The sequence below is a fragment of the Natrix helvetica genome, assembly GCF_964273705.1.
Source record: "Natrix helvetica genome assembly, chromosome: 1".
NCBI classification, from domain to species: domain Eukaryota; kingdom Metazoa; phylum Chordata; class Lepidosauria; order Squamata; family Natricidae; genus Natrix; species Natrix helvetica.
Genome location: NC_138548.1, coordinates 248,038,498 through 248,054,999, shown reverse-complemented (window position 1 = coordinate 248,054,999; position 16,502 = coordinate 248,038,498). Strand labels below are relative to the sequence as shown.

General features: G+C 38.6%; 1 protein-coding gene across 4 annotated transcripts in view; it reads right to left on the bottom strand.

Annotated features, from left to right (window-relative positions):
- The window catches only part of UNK (unk zinc finger), a 59,096-nt gene that overhangs the window by 8,364 nt on the left and 34,230 nt on the right, over positions 1 to 16,502 (bottom strand). For 2 of the 4 annotated variants that reach the window (XM_081954209.1, XM_081954210.1), the window contains exons 8-16: positions 15,808 to 15,950; positions 14,918 to 14,965; positions 13,547 to 13,747; positions 11,929 to 11,997; positions 10,984 to 11,158; positions 8,781 to 8,882; positions 6,403 to 6,591; positions 1,799 to 1,980; positions 415 to 672 (exon numbers count right to left, since the gene is read on the bottom strand). In XM_081954209.1, coding sequence (XP_081810335.1) covers positions 415 to 672; positions 1,799 to 1,980; positions 6,403 to 6,591; positions 8,781 to 8,882; positions 10,984 to 11,158; positions 11,929 to 11,997; positions 13,547 to 13,747; positions 14,918 to 14,965; positions 15,808 to 15,950 — 1,367 coding nt within the window. The remainder of the gene's footprint in view (positions 1 to 414; positions 673 to 1,798; positions 1,981 to 6,402; positions 6,592 to 8,780; positions 8,883 to 10,983; positions 11,159 to 11,928; positions 11,998 to 13,546; positions 13,748 to 14,917; positions 14,966 to 15,807; positions 15,951 to 16,502) is intronic. The other 2 variants (XM_081954211.1, XM_081954212.1) reach the window with 2 other exon arrangements.

Sequence of the window (16,502 nt, the reverse complement as noted above, 5' to 3'; positions counted from 1 at the left end):
ATGTGACAGTGGGATGCGGGAAATGGCATCAAGGTGAGCCAGTTGCCAAGTGCCCGAAATATGCTCATGTTGTAGCTCCAAAAATGTGTTATAAGTAGTTTACAGGAGGTCCTTTGAACAGTAGTCAAGTAACTGATCGTAAGTTGAGGACTACCTATACTTAACCCTGTTTTCAAGGTAAAAGCCCATCCTCCCTTTGATCTGAACAGCAGCTTCCTTGTACTTCATCATGCCTGAAGAACCTCCCCCGCCCCCAATTCCTTCTTCTGCTGAGAAGAGCTGCATCCTGATGGGAAAATCTTCTGCTATACCTTTCAGAAAAATATTTAAACTTCATTGCTTATTTAACTTATTAAAAATCCCAACATGAGTTAAATGCGACCTAAAGCTTCCAAACCTCCACCTCAAACTCACCTTATCAACTCTTTCTAAATTGGCACGCAACTGTTTTTGGAGATTATAGAGTGTGGACAAGGAGAGATTCTCTAAATCAGAGAATGAGCGCAGGAACTGGGGGTCCTGGCCAGCATGGATCCGCTCGATTTCTTCCTGGAGTTTCTTGACTTGCAGTTCCAAGGTCTCTCTCTGCTCCCGGGCTAATTCACATTCTACGGTTGCTGTATTTGCACGGTCATTAGCTTCCTCCGCTTCTTTTTTCCACGCATCGCAGGCCTGTGTATCCAAAGTAAAGTAATATTAGTAGCTTCTCTTAACCATTTCATATGACGAAAAACAGCCGTTTCTAGCCATTTGCAATTTGGGGGACAAACTTCTTCTATCGCCTGATGACACATCATATGCCTATCCTTCCAAATGCCTTGTATGCAGATCAGTTTTCCTATTTGTACGAATTCCTGCAAAGCAAACCCATTCAAACATGAACGCCCTCAGAGAAATGCAGGGCGTGTTTCTTATTCCCCTAAGTCACAGGTGTCAAACTCATAGCGTCACGTTGTCGTCACATGACGTTTTATGATGTTTTTTTCCTTCAGGGAGCTTGGTTGGGCATGGCCTGCATGTGACTCATGCCACCCTAGTGGTGCCAGTTTGACACCCCTGTCCTAGGTCAAGAATAGTATTGTAAGTGACTGCACTACTTCTGCATCAGTGAGATGGGAGGCATGAAAATTTAACAAATAAATAAAAATAAATAGTTTATTGGGGACTGTGAAGGAAAAGAGAATATCATTTTAGAGGTGAAGCACAAGTTAAGCTGCATGAAACCTTTAAGTATATGAGTCCAAATTCAAATGAGAAAAGCTAATAGTCATAGAGCAGGTGTCCCCCAACCATCGGGACACAGCCTACTCCTGGGCCTTGAGCCGTTCAGAACTGGGCTGCAGAAGTGGTGGGTGAGCGTATGCGGTGCACACATTCCCACTTGTGCGAACGGCAGGCGTGTGCATGCATGTTCCGTTTGCACGAGCAGCAAGCACATGTGCCTAATGCTCCAGCAAAATTATCCCTTCTCTCCCACCTGCTGCTCTGCAAAGTCGGAAAAGGTTGGGGAACTCTGTCATAGAGGAACTCAAGAATGTTTGGGCTGAGCATCACAACTTGAAATCTGCTCTTCTGCATACCTAAGATATCAGTCTTTTTCTTTGTCCATTAGTAAAAAGATCTGTAGGGAGCTTACATTACAAAATCAATTATGCCAGTGGAGCTTCTGTCTACTCTCTTAGATCTCAAATTACTCATTACTCTAGGGCTACCATTAATGATTTAGGAAACCAACCAACCACTACACACACACACTCTCTCTCTCTCTCACACACACACACCCTGCCAACCACACTACCTGTTTGGCTTGTTTCCAAGAATCTTCCCACTGTTTTATCGTGCTGTTAGCTTCGTCTAATTCTTGCCGCAACCTGGCCAGTTCAGCAGCACCTGGACCTGACAGAAATGCAGGTGAAGTACTGGGTGAAAAACTTCCTGAAGCAAAATGCTCCCATATGCTGCTGTTCATTCCATTTAAACCTGTTTCACGTGGAGACAAGAAAAGCATGTTATTTCACATTTCTTTTGCTTGTCCCAAACTATTTTTTTTAAAAAAAAACTAGGATAAAATGCTGCCATTTTTTTTTTTTACTGGGCAACACTGCATCGGAAAACCGTTTGGGAGGGATATGCATATAGGTGCACTATCAATCTGCCACTTCAGCTTTAGCAAAAGGAGTGGCAGCTGACCGCCTTCTGCCAACGATGCCCAGAAGCAGTTTTGTAGTACACTTAATCCACAAATGCAGTGTAGATACAGGATGAATTACCTAGTGCAGATTCACACAGAGCACATGAGGAACGAATATACCATAAACTCTCGGGAAAGGCTTAGGCTTCAGGGAACAGCAATCAGCGCACAGATGCTTAAGAACAAAATGAAACAGTCACCCATTATTTCATACTTTATTTGTTAATATCTTTAGGACCATATTTGATGCCATGTTAAGTTAGATATGTTTAGAATTCTGGCATGATCGAACCCTGGCCTGCTGTCTTTTACCTGACCACTTCTGATTGGCTACTCTTGCTAGTGGGAACAGTTAAAGAAACCCACTGAAATCCAGCCATTAAATGTCAATTGAAAATTCTGACTTGTTTAGCTCTAAAGAAGCCAGAATCATAACATACAGCAAACTATGATTGATAATGCTATCTTATAAGGAAATAAATAAAGAGACCTCAGTTCACACATTAAGGAAATGAGAGATGGAAGAATCTGAGTTTGTTTAGCTGTTCCTATGGGCAGAAGCCAAGTTAAAGTAGCATACAGCTAATTCATGATGCCGCCAGAAGTCTTAAAACTCGGATCTGAATATATGTTGGCACTTACTTAATTTTTCTCTACCCATTTAATTTTAAAAATACACACAACACTCTCTTCATAGTATTGCATCCGCTGTATCACAGTACCTTCCTTTTCATTTCAAATACACAATTGTTAACAGACCATTTCATGGAAAAATTATAATAGAGTATATTAAACTATAGCAATGTTATTTCTGTTTTTCAGCATCAACCAATTTAAAATAATGTAGAGATTGCCCTCAACTAGATCCTCAAATGTTAATTTGAGAAATCTTCTCATCACAACAGACCAATGTGTCTTTAGATAAGGCACTGGAATAAGGCACAGAATCTGATAAGGGGAAAAGATATACCATCCACTATATTTTATAGTATTTAAAGTGTGACTGTAAAAATTCATGATCACACAGGGATACTTCTAAGAGAAAAAGGACTGGCTAATTTGCTCTGCTGAGAACATTTGGATGGTAAAATTGGTTCATTCTTGAAAAGGATATAGGGTAGTCTTCTGGATCTACTCCATTTAAGTCACAGCACATAATCATTCCATATCTGGTGGAGATAAACTAATTATCTTCTGCTTTCTGCCAGAGATCACACAGAAAAATGGAGTGAAGTATTTAGTTTTAGAATATAAGGGTGATACAGCAAGTATGCAGAACAACGGAGACTCCTTCCTCTAATAAGAAAGGATCTATTTCTTACCAAACATTTGCTCAGATAAGGAAAGATGCTGTAAATCAAATGAGTTTTTGTAGGTATCTCTCTGCTCTAAACATCACATGAAAATGGTTTTTTCCCCACACAGAATATAGTTTTCTTTCAGTTTAAGTTTGCTGTTCAGCAGTAGTGCTTAAGCTAAACTATAAAAAAGCATGGCTATAGCCTTGGAATAAATTGGTCACAACAAAATTGCCAAATCAAAGGCACACAGTATTGCAGAAGAACTCAAAGCATACAGCAATATGCTCATATACAAAATTTATTTCTTAAAATTCTACATATTTTAGGTCATTCATCATGTTGACTTGCTATCATGTTACTGCTGACACTGTTTTTGTAAGCATGAAAGCTGTTTATGTTTTGGCAGGAACAAAAATTCTAGAGCTAAATTACTCAATTGAAGATCATCTTTCCCCCTGCCCATTAGCCTTATGCAGCCCCTTATGTGAGATGCCTTTTACAGTGCAATCCTTACATGTTAGCTTAGAAATCAGTTCCACTCTAATTAAATGAGGACCTATGTCCAAGTCAGAGTGTACGCAACTGCAATAAGAATAGCTCATATGCTCATTGCTGGAGATCTCTATATGTATGTGATAACGGATGATGCAAACAGAGCACAGATATTGTGTGTGTGTGTGTGTGTGTGTGTGTGTGTGTGTGTGTGCGTGTGTGTGCGTGTGTGTGTACTGTGTGTGTGTACTCCTTTCAGGGAAAAGAGTTTTTCTGAACTGGGTATAATCACCTTATAGCAAAATCAATGCAGTGATATTACTGTATAAGGAGTCCTGGGAAATGAATCTTTGAGTATTGATTTCAGTGTAATATATTTGTTAGGACCTTCAATCATATCCTATACTTTCTGTCCTTTCTTAAACATTGGTTTGTTCTGCAATCCATGCATCGGTCTGTTCTGCAATCATCTCTTATAATCTGCCATCTCTTATGATCAGCCATCCCTACTTGTTAAAGTGTGTAAATTGCATAGTGCTGAAAATCAAAAGTGTTGCAATATATGGAGCATGAGTTTGTTCAAAGTAAATGATTACAGATGCGACAGACATGTATGACCAAACATGTGAAAACATATGGTCTCTTCATCCCACCTTCGAAACAACATTCCCGCCTTATTCTTTTATCAATCCTTAATTTTTAGTCAATTCTTAATCTTCTAATTCATATATCTTACCTATTGTGGAATAAAAATCGGTTATGCTATACAAACGTAGAAGACATGGGGTAAATATTGGTTTGTGGATGTAAAACATTAGCCTAATTTAGTAAACTGAATCTAATAAGCTATCCACAATGTCTTTGTTGGTTTCAATGAATGTGTTTTACAGCATGATTACACCGGAGTCTGGTTGGTTACATATAATTAAAAAGATATAGTTTCCATCAAATCAAACTCAGTTCCTGGTGATTATATGGAAATGTCTGCGTTGTCTCCTTGGTAACAAAAAGAACTGGTTTGTTATTGTTTTCTTCTGGGATGTTTTTTTCAATTTCTCAGTCTAACGTACATAGTGTATATATAATATAATAGAAGCAGCACGCTGCTCAAATTTGCAAAGTGTGCTACAGTTATTAGTACTTCCTTCATTAAACACAAAACGTGTCCCAAGGCCTCATTTTAATGCCAGAGTTCAATGTTAGAACATCTGATCAAATAATGAATGCTTCTATGCCTACTGATGTAAGATTAACACAAAAATAAAGCAGATGCTGCTTTAAAATTGACACATAAAGAGAAAGATTTTGTTCAGGCGCTGTCAGAACATTTGTTCATAGGAATCATATTTGTAAGTGAAAGCAATGTAGGTACAATATGACAAGTTTATTCTGAGTGAATGAAAACCTTATAACTAATGACTTTTCATATTCATAGTGTTTTTATAAATTATTAATAGATGTATCAGTAACCAGTTTCACTCTATTTGGGACTCATTAAATGTATGTTGCCACAGATCTTCCTATGGAGTTCAAACCCTCAGTCAAGAATTGAAGAATGGAATTCAGGAGAATTGAACTGCTGTTCACACAGTTAGCAAACTTTTATATTCCGTCTATTGAATGGGTCTACTTGCATATTTGAGATTTAATTTGTTACAATCTGAAATCACCTATCCAAACTAAATCAGATGCAAGTTCAAGGTTCAGCCTTATCTCTGAAATCCATGCACGATTAGTAATTATCCTTTGTTATTAGTCTTCGATGGTACAGGTCATACTCGACTTTCAACCACATTGGGACCAGAATTTCTGTTGCTAAGCAAGGCGGTTGTTGAGTCTTGCCTAATTTTATGACCTCTTTGGCATGAGTGTTAAGTAAAACACAGCAGTTATGTGAGTCATGCCATCATTAAGTGAATCCAGCTTCCCCGCTGACTTTGCTTAACTTTGCCAACTGGAACATCACAAATGGCAATCACATGACCCTGGGGCAATGCAGTCATCAGAGAACATGCAAGTTGCCAAGTGCCCAAATTTTGTTCACATGACAGTAGGGGATGCTGCAATGATTTTAAGTATGAGGACTGCTTGTAAGTCACTTTTGTTTGGTGCCATTGTAACTTTGAACGTATGTTAAATGAATTGTTGTAAGTCGAGGACTACCTGTACTAAATTTATTTGATTCACTTCTTGATGTGCAACATAGCCCTGTTCAAAAAAGTTAAATCCTCATCACTGACCTGAGATCTAATGAATCTTTTCTGATTATACAGAAACTGAGCAATACATTATGTTAGATGGCAACAAAAATGTGAACATTCAAATGAAAGTTAATTTTAAAAAAAAGCAAAATACTTACATGGCATAGACAGTGAACATGTTAACAGATATACTCTCATGCTTACATTGGGCATTTACCTAATGATCCATGAGAAGCTGATGTCCCCAGGAAAGTATTTTCTGATTGGCTTAAGTGTCCCTGAGACTGATGGAGGAAATGCGATGATAAGCTGACCGGTGGAGAAGGAGAGGCAGAGTGAAAGGAGGCAGAACTTCCAAGGGACCCAGGGATATTTACAGGAGCAGAACTTTGCAGCAAACTCCCACCTGGACAAAGAACACACAGAAAGTATGGGAATGTAGAAGCCATGAACTATGAGTGGAAGCACAGCACAGGAATTTGAACAGCAGGTGTTTGCTTCACTCTCTGCACCAGTAAAAGGATGGGTGAATCCAGAATATTCCTCTAATCTCTATCTTTCTACACCTTCAGAGCTGGTCTTATAAGAATTGTCCCTAAGGGCCAAGGAAGGTTAAAAAGTAAACTATTGAATGTTAGCTGCAAAACACTAGGAGTCAGGGTTAGGGTTAGAGTTAAGAAACAGAAGTTCTCCAGTAAACAAAGGACAGCTTACAATCTAAGAGATATTTAGACAGCTGATTTTCAATTCTAATAGCTCCATAATGACACTATTTATATACATGTTTAAATTAAATTAATTTTTCTACTATCCACATAATTTGTTAGTTCAAGAGACTACATTTTTATGACAACTATAGTATCTAGTAATGATTGTCATGATTATATATCATAATTAGAATATAATTATGATTTATGTTTTTTTTCAGAACGGGAAAATATGTGCTCGTCAAATCATATAGATTAAGAAGTACATTTTTCAAGAACAGTCATTCAAATTAAATGGCATCTTCACTTTTTATGTGCCAAAGATATTCTTGCAAGCTGAACCTCCCAATCCATCGTGAGGATAAAAGTTTGTTAAGAGACAGCAAATGGGACAGATTTCTGTATTCAGGCACTGGGCCAAAGGAAAAAAGGGAGCTTAATTTCTACACGCAGAAACACACTCATAAGATGTTCTAGCAGAAAAGATCAGTAAAGTGATAGCCCAGCAATTATTTATGCTTCATCTACAGGAAAGGGATCAGGGTAAATCACCTTCCCATTTGGTTAGAGGAGTCCCAGTTACGTGGCACAGTCAAAAAGAAATCAAACTCACTAGCCCATGAAAGTTGTTAGTGTTACAAGAATATTTTTTTTCTCAGTTTTAATAATACTTGAGGACACACAGCACTACCTGTGAAAGCTTCAAAATTAAAGGGACTCCTACGTGGCGCAGAACTTCCCATCCTCCTTTTTTATCCTAAAAGTTGCAACTGTAGATCAAACAACCTGTTCTTCTGACTATACTGAGATGACTTGCAAGGCAACAAAGTTTTCTGATAAATCTGAAAAACCAATTTCTCACTCATATATATATATATATGAGACCAAAGAGGATGCTGCTTATGGGAACAAGGCCTAACCCTAAAGGAAAAGCGACACTGGGCCATATTCTCCATATTTATTTCCAAACTGATCTTAGCCCAAACCAATATGGGCATAACATCGCTGTCAAATGGTTTTAGGTTGAACACTATCTTCTCAAAGTAGAACCAATTTTGGAGAAAGCAGACCTGAACATATACTGGGCACATGGTAGGCTAATTCTAATTTGCACAACTACTCAAATTTGAAGAAACAACTAAAGGACAGGATATGCTGAAATAAAACTATGTGTTGATGAAAGACAGTTGCAAACTCTTTTGCAATAAATAAATAAATAAAAAATCTGATACCAAGGTGTTTTAAACTAATGGATGTGCCTTTAAAAAAGGGCAGTGGCAGCAGTGAGCCAGGAGGCACTTACCAATTTGCACAAAGTTTCAGTTCACAAAGAAATGTTTTGTCAATTGCTAATGGGATTTGTACACTTAGAATATAGCAAGGTTGCATAGACTATATTCACTTGAAAACCAGACATGGGGCAAAAAAAAAAAAAAGACACTGGTTTGAAATGACCACATACACGGGATGAAATACACAAGCGGTAGTTTGTCAATGTGTGGCGACATGCCTTGCCATGATCCTGTGACAGCAGAACAGTGATACCAATCCAATTTGTTTCCTACTATTTAAACCGATTTCCCCCCCCTCTCCCATGATCGTCTTGTGTCAGAATTTTGTGAACATGTTTAGTGTGCCACTGTTAAGATATTGTAAAGCAAAATAAGCCATGCCTACTTCGTAAACGTCATTGGGACATCAGAAACCAGTGAAAGATATTTCCGATTTGCCGACCAATGAGGGTCCTTTGGCTCTAAGGTCCCGCATTGGCCGTCAACCAATGTCATGTAAGGGCTGGTTCTGAGAGCTTGCTAGGCTGCTTCAGCCAGCCGATGGGGCAAACCCTGCTTGGCAGAAGATCAAAGAAAGCTCTGTTGCTTTCATGTACCTATCATGATGCCACTCGTGTGGGGCACCGAGCTGCTGTCAAATGTCTTCTCCAGGGCAGCCACTCCGAATTCGTTCAGGTCCAGGTCATCCAAGGCAGACTCTGCCAGACAGAGGCACCAATTATATATTACAAAAAGGACCAACAACTTCAAGGAAAAGGGAAGTCCAAAGAGTTCACAAAGAGATGTCACTGCTCTGGACTGGAGAATCTACAATGCAAGGCTGCCATTAGTCGTTCAAATGATTCAGCTTTCAATATTGATTTTTTGTTGCCTGATCTGAATCCTAAGTCTCTTCAGTATCAGGCTGATCCCGTAGATTGACACTGGAAATAACAGCCATGCAAAACAGATCTCCCTGCACACCTGCTGTACAGCTTGACCTTGGGTAGAAGTACATCCAGGGTTGGCTTTCATAACAGGTGCCCGTCCCAGTTCACCTGGCAAACTAGGTGTCCATGATGCATAGTGATTGGAATTCACTAATCCTATATTTAGGAATTCCACCGTGGAGAGCAACTTGGATTGCAATTAATGATAGAGGAGATGGCAATAGGAATGAGGTGCAAGTATGGTAGTGGAAAGAAGGGAAGTGCGTATGGCAGTAATATAAGTGGTTGTGTGCAGGTGGGAGGGGGAGGGAGGGGAAATGTATTAGCATATCCTATGAAACAGGCTATAGCCAGCAGTGGCCCAATAATGAGCCAGCCATGTAGCACGGACACTGCCAGTTGGGGATGAGATGGAGCAAACCTGCACAGGATCATCCCTGGGGGTATTCCTAGCCAATGTATTTAATGCCTTGTCAAATGTTGCCTTGTAAAGCATAGCATGGGTTGTGCTATATGCGTGACATTTTTGTTGTTTCAGAAAGATAAAGACTATAATATAAATAATAAACAATTTTAGATACTGAAAATGGATGTTTCCCCTCCCTCACCCCCCTGCATAGTTTGTATTCAGTTTTGAAGTACTGCCTGGAAGATTACTTCTTGAACATTTAGAAAGCACATCAAAGGATCTCAGATTTCCTCAGCAATTTCCTATTAGAAAGTGTAGGAAAGTCCCTGTCTAGAATTAAGAAACATATCCCCCCACCAGATCCTTCGTAAGTGTTTTAATTTAGTGGCAAGAGTTGTCTCTTTTATTTGTATCATTCCAGGCCTGTAATAGAACATCAACAGTTAATAAAAATGATAATAGGTTACCTGGAGAATAAGAGACACGTATCAACCAATGCTAAATATCAATAATAATAATGGTCAATTAAAAAAGGCAGCTTTTACTTGGAACAGAATACATCCTGCAAACAATACCTTTAATATCATTAAACAATATTTGTCTCTCCCAGGTTCTCGGGAAGGACTCAGTGGACAAAAGCGTCAAATCCATTTTAAAAATATGGCTGACTGTGCAATCAGCCATAAAAATAGCAATAATACATTAAAAAAAGAGAAATGGTAATCCTTGTACAATCTGCACTCTTACTCTTCTTGGAAAGTCTTAGAAATTTAAATATGGTAACATACGAACCCTTAAACAGAAATGTAAATAAAATCTTTTAATAATTCTGCACTTGAAATGTTTTGTTATTGCTGTCATAAATGGAGAGGTTTCATCTTTTTAATATTTATAAAAAGAGCTGCTCAGCAACAGATTATACATGTCACAGGACTGAATCTTTAGTGGATTGGCCCACACAATGGCACACTGAGCCAATCTGGTGAGTTATGAGTTTAGGAAATATAGGATATGATGAAGAACATCAAACAAGATCTACACACACATACAGTATACACAGAGATTTAGGAGCAATCATGATCTTCCACTGACCATCCTGTCATGTCTGCTCTAGCAAAAACAGCAGAGCCGTGTCACAATCCAATAAGTTTATTGTTGTATAAAAACTTATTCCACAATAAATTTATTAGCCTTTAAAAAGATAAAGGACTGCTTGTGGTTTTTGCCATCTTTTTTTCCAGAATTCAGCTATGGGAGCTGTTATTTAAGGCTGTTCTATAATTTAATTTATGAAATATGAAAGGAGTTCATATTAAATGCAAGTCATCAGCCAAGTCACAAAGCAATAAAGCATAGTTTCTACTGTAAGTCCTCTACATAAAACAACCAAAGGCTTCCCACCCATAATGGATATTCTTCTTCTGGATTCCCTGCACCATCAATGTGCATAGGCAGTATTACCTATCACGGACTCCACAGTGTCACTAGTTGGGTAGAAAGGAAGGGCATTGGCATTCATGCCTGGTACACTGCTGGTGCCTGCTGGGCTTGGTGGTGTTGCTGCCAAACTAGAAGTAATGCTAGAGGAGATGCTAGATGTCAATGGACTGCCAACTGGAAGAATCCCTAATATATCCTGAAAGAGGAAAATACATTCATGTATTGATGTATTGAAAATACACTCATGTATTCCTATGATGCAACAGAATATTCAGAGAGATGATATACTTGTCATAAAATAAGTATTTCTTCCTAACATTTATATCTTACACCCTTTAAGGTACATTTAGGGCAGCTGATTGGTTCTTAGCATTTAATACAACAAAGTACAACACAACACAATAAAGGAAGACTGTTTGGGACTCTTTTAGAACAGAATAACAGAGTTGGAAGGGACCTTGGAGGTCTTCTAGTCCAACCTCCTGCTCAAGCAGGAAACCATATAACATTTCAAATGGTTGTCCAATTTTTCGTTAAAAGCCTCCAGTGTCGGAGCACCCACAACTTTTAGAAGCAAGTTGTTTCCACTGACTGTTAACAGTAAACGTATATTGCCAGCTGCATCACATCATCAAGTTATATAATTCATGATGACTGTGCATAATCTTGCCATTCAAAATTCAAAAGAGGCCTAAAGGAGATTTGTGAATTGCAGTGAACCTTCCTCCAGTAATATATCTAGCCAAAGCAGTATTCAAAAATTCTGAGTTGGTGATTTTCTATTCAAACCAGCTTCATATAATTTTTGTATTATCTGAAAGAAACCAGACTGATTCTCAAACACTTAGGAAAGTGTCAATACCCTTTCAACTCCAATTAGCTTTTCACATATACCACCAACTGAAATCTACACAGGGGACTATATGGGCCTCTAGAAATTAAGCAGCCTCCCCGGGAGTAACCTACCTGCTTGGGTTGTAACAGAGGTTGTTCTTGGGTTCTATGTTCCATGGAATGGGATTTGATTTTTGCCTGCTGCAGTAAATTAGAAGGGGGAAAAAAACATTACATGCTACTGAAATTGTCAACTTCTTCAGTTGTTTACAGCACTTTCTCTCTTATTTCGTTGCTTTCTGTAACATTAGGTTCTACAAAGGAAAGAGCCAGCAGGCTTCCTGAAACTAGCAAATGAAAGATATTGCACCAATACTTTCTCTTTTCTTTAATATCTTTTTTTTTAAAAAACTAGAAGAGATGGGATAAAATGATAGTGAAATATAGGGTGGTAACAAATGGAAGACAATGTTGTTTGTATATATTAAAAAAAAGTTCTGTAAAGGGGAAGGAAAATTTGGGAATGCTATGCCTAAAGATGCAAATTACTTTAGAAACAGTAGGATTTACTTCATAATACAGAATAATAGTACTGTATTATCAATGAAATCGGCTTGACTTATGCACATAATTGTTGAAGGAAAATAAGAATTCTTTTTTTTTTCACAATTGCAACTTCAGATGGTCATTAAATGAGGCAGCCAGTAAGCAAGAACTATTCTGAATAAATTCTCATTTGCTTAGCTAAAAGATGAATTTATATTTGCATAACTTTTACTTTGGTCTATTTTATGAACCATTTCTGAAGCTTCCAAGTCTAACTGATGTATAAACAGAGCAAATAGCTTTATTCTGAATATACTTTCCGACTTCTAATTCTTTTTGTTTTTCTCTAAAATATAAAAACTTTCCAGCAACGCCATTATCTCTTCCTCAAAAGCCTCTTCATACTTGCTTGCTTTTACGTATGTTCTCATGACCTGCACCTCTTGGATTCCCACAATATTGGGGTCCCCAACCCCCAGGTCCATGGACTGGCACCGGACTGCGGCATGCCAGAAACCAGTCTGCGCAAACAAGAAAGCCCCATTCACGGGATGCTGGTAGCACACGAAACCAAGCCCATTCTAGTCCGCAGAAAAATTTATCTCCATGGAACCAGTCCCTGGTGCTCAAAAGGTTGGGGCCCACTGCTATACAGAGATCGATGACAGGAAGTTTGCAACGATTATGTATGCATTACTTGACTGCATTGTCAGCCCTAAAACCAATTTACATACGTTAGTACTCTTATAGCAACAGGGAGGTATTTGCCACACCATTTTTTCCTTTTTTTCTGAATGACTGGGTGTACTTCAAAGAAATGTATGCCTTTCAATTCACTCATCACAGTCATTTTCTAACTGTGATGCTACTAGGCTCATGTGGCATATAAGGGCTTTCTGCTTATGGAATACAAGAGTTATTCCAAGGAAGTAAAAAGGATACTGCAAGGCATTTCTTCATTTTGCAACTTGCAATAGAACAAAAACTAATATTAATGTAGTTTTATAAAATTAGGATAGACAGCCAGACCCTAAGGGATTTATCTGCAGATATTAAGGCACCCATAGATACTACACATCCAACATGAAGTATCAACAATTGGTTCCATAACTAATATGTTATCAGTAATGATATCAACATATCATACATGCATGCATGCATGCTTGGATACATCCAATATCCTTTTCTAGTATTTTATACCTACTTGGCATTTGAAATTCTTTAGATACTCTGCTCCAACCAGGTCTTCCCGTTCAAATCCAGGTGCCTTCTTATAGCTACTTGCAGTAGTTACTGAATCTGTGGGGAAACCTATGCTTTCCAAACTATGGGGTTTTCCAATTGCACCAGGAGGGGACCCACATAAATTAGATGGGCTTCCAAGACTGCTATTTCTACAGAGGATCTAACAGAAGCAGGAAGAAAAGAAGATGATAATTTGTGTATTAGATTATAACACTCTCTACCTCTGTATCATAGCTGATAGTCAATTTCTAAAAGCTGCCGTATTTTTCAGAGTATAAGATGCACCAGAGTGTAAGATGGTAAGACGCATCAAGGTTTTGAAGAGGCAAATTTAAAAAAAGTTTTTGCACTCTGCAAATGTCCCCAAAACAGCCCGTTTTTTGCGAAAACGGGCCCATTTTTACCCCCAAAAAAGGTATAATAACCTTTAGGGGGCGTGCAGAGTGCTCCTGGGGAGGGCAAAACGAGCAAAACGGCCTGTTTTTCGCCCCAAAAACTGCATGCATAGCCTTTAGGAGACTTATAGAGTACTCCTGGGGGCTGCGGGGGGGGGGGGGGCAAAATTGAGCAAAAAATGGCCCATTTTTCACTCATTTATGCCCTCCTCAGGCCCCAGGAGCTCTCTGAAAGCTTTCTGCAGGCTATGCACAGCCATTTTGGTGAAGGGGGCGAGGTTTCGTGAGGCAAAAAAATGCTGTATTCAGTGTATAAGATACATCCAGACTTTCAGCCTCCTTTTTGAGGGAAAAAGGTGCATCTTATACTCCAAAAAATACGGTAAGTTGTTAAATTCAATCAGGTTATTGAGATATAAAGATAAAGGTAAAGGTTCCCCTTTCTGATCGACCATCTCAGCATCTTAGCCACTGAGCCACCACGTCCCTTTACTGAGATATAGAAAGTTACAATTTAATAAAAGTCCAAACAATTATATTTTGCCTCAGGTCTTAGAAATCTCGAGCATTTTTTTTTCATCAAAGCCTTATTTTTAAAGATGAGAATGTGTTCACTGCAACTTTGATTGTTCTCTGTAGCTCATATTCTTTAACAGCTTTCTGCAACTCTCAGAGATCCAGATACTGCATGAACTGCCGCAATCTCAATCGATCATATAAATTTCTAATGCAAAATCAAGTATGTTTTCTTACTGTAAATTGATGCTTTCCTATTTATAATGGTTTGGAATTCTCACAGTGGAACAAATATAACCATGAAATATGTCCTGCTTCTGCTTCAGAAAACAGGCAATTTGGAGATGCTTATCACAATAATGGAGGGAATATGTTATCCAGTTCAAAATAATGCCTCTTCCCCTAGAGAAAATACTTACTGTAGCAGAAGTAGGGCTAGTTGGTAGAGTTCCTGGTTTATTCCATACCTAGAGTGCAAAGATAAATGAAACACATCATACGTGACATTGGCTACAGATTTCTAGGGGACACGCAGGTTTACTCACTTGGGCATATTTTTAATTAAAATAAGCTTTATTCTTTCTGTCAGCTATATTACATATATAGTATATGTCACAGTACGAAACAAATTCAGACTGGGATATGTGTAAGATCTCATGCAGCATTATAATCTACTCTTCAAAATCCCCCAAAGTGAAAACTTATGCTAGGTAGTAGCAATTCCACTTCTAAAAATTGGTTGGATCCATTCAATTGAAAAGTGGGCAAGATTCTGTTGAGAAATAACTAGAACTAACTAATATAATTTGTGCAATTTAAATGCTACAAAAATGCTGAGCCAGCTCTGAACCCATAATCCTAAATTTTTATCCAAGAGAGGTGTAGGCAACCTATGGGCCACGAGCCACACGCAGCCCTAAACAGCTAATAATGTGGCCCCGCAAGATCATAAACTTTTAACATCATTATGTGTTATTTATATACCTTCACTATATTACACGTTTTAGCTGCAGCCCAAGAATAATTCCTGTTCACCTCAACATGGCCCAGGCAAGCCAAAAGGTTGGATACCCAAGATGTAGGTGTCAGACCTGGAAGCCATCTTTTACATTGGGCTTAAAGGCCCAAATGTAAAAGATGGCTTCCAGGTCTTGACAGTAGGAGCAACTGCCCTTATTCACAAACAAAAACTCAAGCTTTTGTACGGAGCAAAAAGTGTCAGCAGTGTTCTTCCAGAAATAAGCTCATATTTAGAGAGAACTGCGGTAATCACATGCTCAGTGAGGAATTTTGTATCAATTTTACATACATTGCTAAGGTCTGGGGCTTGTGGACTAGAAGGGCTGACAGGAACAGAATCGCCTGCTGCTGAGGGCATGTACATTACAGGACCAGCTTGCGTTGGGCTAGAGGCAGCCGATGTTGGCTGTAAATCTTCACTAAGTGGAGATTCTATAGGAAACAGAACAAAACAAACCATGTGATTAATACAGTTACAAAAATGGGTTCACAACAATTCTGTAAGAGCAGAGGGCAAACAGGCAATGCCCAGCCTTGGTCCTAACGAGCTACTCTTCCACCTGCAGCAATCTACAAACCACTATAGAAAAAACAAAAAGGCATCACAAGACTAAGGGAGAGAATGTAATGTCTTCCTTTTTTTCTATACCAGGGGTGTCCAAACTTGGGAACTTTAAGACTTGTGGACTTCAACTCCCAGAATTCCCCAGCCAGCCATGGCTGGCTGGGGAATTCTGGGAGTTGAAGTCCACAAGTCTTAAAGTTCCCAAGTTTGGACACCCCTGTTCTATACCAATAGTCTTAAAGAATTGCAGTTACATATTCATAGTAGCTGTTTCAATTAGGCTTTATGCTGCCCTTGTTTATTACACTTATAATTATTTACTCAATGTACATTCCACCTTTCTCCCTAAAGGGCCTTCAAGACAACTAACAATAAAATATAAAATTGTTAACTGAATCAGACTGGAAAGGTCTGGTGGA